This window comes from Corvus brachyrhynchos, unplaced genomic scaffold, assembly GCF_000691975.1.
Source record: "Corvus brachyrhynchos isolate BGI_N302 unplaced genomic scaffold, ASM69197v1 scaffold34, whole genome shotgun sequence".
Taxonomy (NCBI): Eukaryota; Metazoa; Chordata; class Aves; order Passeriformes; family Corvidae; genus Corvus; species Corvus brachyrhynchos.
Window position 1 is genome coordinate 5932179 of NW_008238126.1, and position 5739 is coordinate 5937917.

Consider the following 5739-nt stretch of genomic DNA (forward strand, 5'->3'; position numbering starts at 1 on the left):
GGGTGCGGCACGGGCGGGGTAGCGCGGGGCGGCGGCGGAGGAGCCGTGTGTGAACACCGGCCCTGCACCGAAATCTTTGCAGGGCTGAGGTGGGATCCTCGCAGGGAAGCGGTTATACAGGTGCAGAGGGCTCTGCTGCCTTGGAGGGGGTTCCATAACTCGGCGTGGTGCAGGGTCAGGCTGGGCACACGGTTTTAGGATAGCCCGGTGGCACCGCCAGTATTTCCAGCTGGCTCTCTTCCCTCCCCAGCAAGGAAATCCCTTCAGTTCACTTCATGGATGTCTTGCGTGAGACCTGCACAAGAGCTGAACCTCTCTTGGTCACTTGCTTGTAGAAACACAACAGCAAAACATTAGCTGCACCAAAAAGTTCATCGATGTGTGGCAGAAATCAAAAGAATACTGCGTAAAGCACTGCAGTTGTCTGACCACTGCTGAATAAGATGCCTCACATCCAAAATACGAGACTTGAACTGTTTGCAGTCTGTTCTGTCAAGGTCTGTGGCAAAACCAGTGAAAAACGCTGCAGCTGTGCAGTGTACTCAGGTTTGCATTCGTGTTCCCTAATGCTTTGTTTCTCACCTTGCTGGCATTATTTTACTTTTGCAGTCAATCTGAGTGGGATTCTAAGGATAATCAGCCACCTCCCCCTTAATCCCTTTTCCTATTTAGAGGCATTTATACAATGGATTCCTTAAATTCACAACACTTCCAGGAGATGTTTGCTGTTACCTGCCCAGAGTTTGGCAGACCAAGGTGATGCCTCTCACTTTGCTTTCTGGTTACTAGAGTCTTGATTTGCAGGGGTTTTCTAATTCCAAGCAAGTACCCATCATGATCAATAATTCATGCATTGATAACAGCCCCATTAGCTGAAATGAAGGCAGTGTCCTTACTTATAACAATGTTCCACTTCCCTAATGGCTTTTCTCTTTCCCAGAGAGTTGTGGTTGTGGAAGACATAAAACGATGGAAGTCCATACTTGAGCTTCCTGGGCAACCAAAAGAGAACCTGATGGAAGCTTTGAAGGAGCTGAAGAAGAAAATACCTTCCAAAGAAGTGTTATGTTCCACTAAAATAGGTACATCTGGTCTATCTAAACTGTGAATATTAGGCTGTCTTGTGTCTGCTTGGCTTGTCAGTACACAAAGAGACTAGTCTGGAAGCTTTTTAAGAAATGAGGAAATTGCTGCCAATGAAATATTGTTGATATCAAGCCTGCAGTTTTCACAGCTTGCACTGAAAAAGTCAACTGTCCTCTGATTCCTCCCAGGAAATACTGCATCACCCCTTTTGTGGTCAGAGTTTTGAAGAGCTCTCCTTGGTACCTGTGTGTTTTATTCCTTCTGCTGTCTGTCAGTGCTCATTTATCTGATTTGGCTGAATCCTCTGAAGGTGTGAGAAAATCTCCTCAGACTGGCTTCCTGCATCCTCATCCTGAGGAATCCCCGGCAGATGGGCAGCTCCATGCAAATGGCACAGCCCGATGCCTGCCTCTTTTCTGTAGGACTTGGGGGAGGGATAATGTGTGACCGCATGGCCCCTGGCTTTCCTGAGCAGGGAGAGCATCCCGGCCTTTGTTTGCCATCAGAGCAGGCGGATCTGTATTCACAGAGCCCTGGAAAAAGAGATGTGATCCGCCCCTTTCCCCGTCCTTCTGATCTGTCGTTTCATTTGCTATCTTCAGCTTATTCAGGCTTTTCCCGGGATTTTTCCTGTCTGAATAGCGCCGGGCTGGAAGAGCCACTGAAGCCTAACACTGACATCTCCTGGCCGACAGCGCTCCTGGCCAGGGAAAAACACCCCTTTGGAAGCAGGAAGGTCCCTTTTGTCTCCTCGCAGGGGAAAGCCTCTTCTGCACTGCTAGGCCCTCTCGACAGGAAAGATTCTGCTTGGAGTCACCGTGGTGTTCACATGTTAAAGTGCTACAGCCATCACCAGTAACATCTGCGTCCTTAAAGGGGTTTCCAGTTAAAAACCAGCATTTTTTATAGGCCAAGCTTAAAAGCTTTCACCAGATCCAGAATCTGTGTAAAAAACTAGTGTAGCCCTGTGTTACATAAGTGTTGCTCCACACCTTGGTGACTTGGGAAGGTGATTTTCACAATTCCTTGCTTATTTCTCAGGCTCCATGCTTAGCTCCTAGTCATTTTGTATATATGTTTGTGTCAATGCTTTGGTTGTTTTGCTGAGACTGCCTGAGTTAAAAACATGTGTGGCTCCTTTGGCACAGATGTGATTTGGCTGGTGTCAGTTGTGTTTTTTCCCACCTGCCAGTCCCAAAAGAGCTGTTCCTGTTTTCCAGGTCACACCGTGAACAAGACGCGCAAACACCCCGACCCGGACGTGTCCGGCCTCGCCAAGGACATTTACAGGGAGTGGCGAATTTCCTGTTTTCCAGGTCACACCGTGAACAAGATGCGCAAACACCCCGACCCGGACGTGTCTGGCCTCGCCAAGGACATTTACAGGGAGTGGCGAACCTTCATCAGGGACCACTCCAACAGGCCCTCCATTGAGGTCAGGAGCGACCCCAAGACTGAGGCTTTCAGGAAGAATGCTCGGAAGCTGCTCTGTGAAGCCCTGGAATTAGAGGTACAATTCAGAGGCACTTGTCTGTGGCTCAAAAACTTCCTTCTTGTAGGAACAAGTTAAACCTTTTCCAGCCAGAGCTACTGCCAAGCAGAGTGGGGACAAGACCAGGTGATCTGTTCCTATTTTTAGGGATTCACAGCACATCCCTATTTATAAGTAACTCCATTTGCAAGCTAGATAATGTTTTTTGGTTGTTAACCAAGCGAACCTGCTAATTGTAAGCAAGGTGTATTTTGTCATTTCTATAACCTGTCAACAGATTACTTGTGTAGCCACTGCAGTTGGGCTGTACAAGAGAAGGGGGAAATTAATAGAGCATGAAGTTTTTCCTATTAAACAGCTGTGGAAGCAAGAGTGGGACTTTTTGGGTGTTTCCTAATTCAGTATTTGTAAATTTCAATCTATAGCAAAAACGGAGAGGTAAGGTTGACAGTATATAAAGTGGTGATAAATACCAGATCCCTCAGGTATGTTTAACTAAATGGACAAGGCTTTGCTGTAAGGCTTAATAATAGTTTCCTTGGTCTATGAAATGCCATAATAATTATCCTTTAAATGACGAGTCAAGTGTTAAACACTAAAGAATTTCAAAGTTTTGTGTTTGCTGGCTGTGAGAACAACCTCTCCAGCTTCCAGTCTGGTGCAGCATAGAAGGATGGTTTGCTGTAGGAATGCCTCAGAAAGGCAGGAACTTACCTTTGCTGGGTCAAGCTTAGATCTTAGCACAGCTATGCATGGTGTTAGACTGGTAGTAAAGTCTAAATCTGTGGGACATAAAGACTCTGGTACCACCCTAAAACAAGTAGAATTGGGTAAACAAGAATTGGGAAAAGCAGAATTGCCTCTGAACAGGACTCACCTGAAAACACCTGCAGCCACCACATGTACAAGCAGAGGTCACAGCAGTTGAACTGCTTATAAAGGCAGGGGAGCCACAGCTGCTGCACCAACACCTGAGAGACTGACAAAAAGGAGAAGGGAAGGTGGGGCTGAGTGGGTCCAAGGGGCTTTTTAGTGATGTGTAGCAAAACCTGTGTGGCGAAGGACTTGCTGGAATACTACTTGGCTCACTGGAATCTCCTGCATGCAAAGCATGGGAGATCCCCCATCACAAAAGGCAGAAGTGAAATTAAAACCATTTCTTGAAGGGTGGGGGATTTTTTCCTAAACTCTGCTGAATTACAGGTTTTGGCACATGTTGAAGCAATAACTACATAATTAACATTTAGCAAATCCCTTTCTGCGTTCTTAATTACACCTCCTTCTACACACAGAGAGCCCACATTTCCCTTTATAGCACCAGGCAGAGTTGCCAAGTGTTTGGCATGTCTTAGAGTTGCTGTTGGAATCAAGTTTAAAATAGTATCCAAGGTATCTTATGTCAGCAAGATCAAAAGTGAGCTTTATGGAGACACTACAGCATAGTTTATAATTGCAGTTGAGCTTGATACCCAAAGCTTGTCACAGATTAGTTTCCTGTTGTGATGGCAAAGTACTGCCACCCAGCTGGAGGTGGGGATATGTTCCCTGCCACTGACCACGTTGCCTTGTCCTTTAATTGCTAGGGTGGAATTAAATTGCTCTTCCTGTTACACTTGTGATGGGAAGCAGATTTCCTTGAATCTAAGCTGATTAATGAAGAAACACTGAAAAGCAGCAAACTCCAATTTCAATCAGCTGGCCTCCTTATTAAATGTAAAGATCTAATTTTATACTTTGCTGTTTTCAGATTGATCACCCACTGGCTGAAAATATTGAGCGCGAAGCTTTTCATCTCTGTTCCCGCCTCATTAGCGCTCCGTATCGCAGGGCCGTGCGAGCCCTTGTCTTCTCATTAAAGCACAAACCTGAGACCCGAGCAGGAGTCAAGGCTGGCACACTCACTGTCCCTGCCTTTGTACAGAGCCATAAAAAGTGAGGTGTTGAGAACTTCCTGTGCCTGCATTTCCCTGGAACTGGGAGCCCTCCCTGTGGTGAGGGGAGTGCAGGAGGGCTGACTGTGTGTGACTCCCTGGCACCACTCCATGAACTGGGCTGCTGGAGGGAAGAACTAATGATGGAATGGGTGCTATAAATCTGACTTGGTAAAAATCCATGTGGGCTTGTTGCAAGGAAAGTTTCTTCTACTCTGCTGTATATTTTCCATCCTTGCTGACTCACCTGTTTCTCTCTTCTGCACATTTGTCATAGCTCAGTTTAGCTCCATCCCTGATGTGGATCTTCAGGTGTAATCAGCTGAATAACCCTTTTAAAGGAGCAGCTCTGTGCTGTGCTGGTTGGAAATACTGGGAATTCAGGGTAATTGGTCCATGGGAGGGGATTCCTAGTGGATAATTGCAAACTCTGGTTAGCCCTAAGTCAGCCATGACTGCTGCAGGTGGGCCCTGCCTGTGGCAAGAGCTGTTTTGCCAAGGTGATTTCCCTTTGCTGCATTCCAGAACTGGATGCAAAATGGATTTCAGTAACTTCCATCATCTCAGCCATCCTGTGATTTGGGGCATTTTCTAAAGCCCCAGGGTATAGGTGCTATCTGATGCCTCTGCTGTTCAAGGAGCAGCTCACTCAGCCTTCCAAACCTCACTCATGATGTAAACATGGTGCTTGTTCTTACTGTAATGTGAAAGAAAACATGTAATGAATTTTCTAAATAAAATGAAATACTCCTTTTACAGGCTTTTTTTTTCCTCCAAAAGGAACATGGTTCAGAATGTTTGCGTGAACAAATCTAAGCAACAAACTATTGTTTAAATTCTTTCTAGTTATTGAAAACTGGAAATCTTGTCGCTACATTTGCTCTGATTTCTTTCCTGCCACAAGTTGTCTCCTTCTCCATAAGCTATTACTGAGGCTGTTCCAGGCATGGTGTTCATGTCTTCACCTAAAAAATGACTGACTGCCATTACTTGGACCTGCTAGATACTTTTTTCTTCTGTAGACCCTTAGCAGAAACACCCAAAATTTACTTGAGGTGTTGAAATTTAATTAGATAATTGCAGGTTCTCTTAAAAATATCTACACTGTTTTGTTTGCTTGGGCCAGTCCAAGACCAGTTTTGCCTGTACACATTGAAGGTGTCCCCAAACAGCTGAACACAGAGGTTTCATTTGTAGGACGTTAAGGTTAGGTGTGTTGGAGGCAGAAAC

At 45.6% G+C, this 5739-nt stretch overlaps 1 protein-coding gene across 4 annotated transcripts; it reads left to right on the forward strand.

Moving 5' to 3' along the window:
* The first annotated feature begins 141 nt into the window (after positions 1–141).
* TCEANC2 (transcription elongation factor A N-terminal and central domain containing 2) lies at positions 142–5265 on the forward strand. 4 transcript variants are annotated; one of them, XM_017733482.1, is made up of 4 exons: positions 142–497; positions 941–1082; positions 2403–2596; positions 4326–5265. In XM_017733482.1, exons 1-4 carry the CDS (start codon positions 444–446, stop codon positions 4512–4514), a joined length of 579 nt encoding a protein of 192 aa, XP_017588971.1. In that variant the 5' UTR covers positions 142–443; the 3' UTR covers positions 4515–5265. The 4 variants fall into 4 exon arrangements, with proteins under 4 accessions (XP_017588971.1, XP_017588970.1, XP_017588969.1 ...); XM_017733481.1 differs by lacking the exon at positions 142–497 and adding an exon at positions 2307–2368 and having other exon boundaries at positions 562–1082; positions 2465–2596; XM_017733480.1 differs by lacking the exon at positions 142–497 and having other exon boundaries at positions 564–1082.
* Positions 5266–5739: the final 474 nt, after the last annotated feature.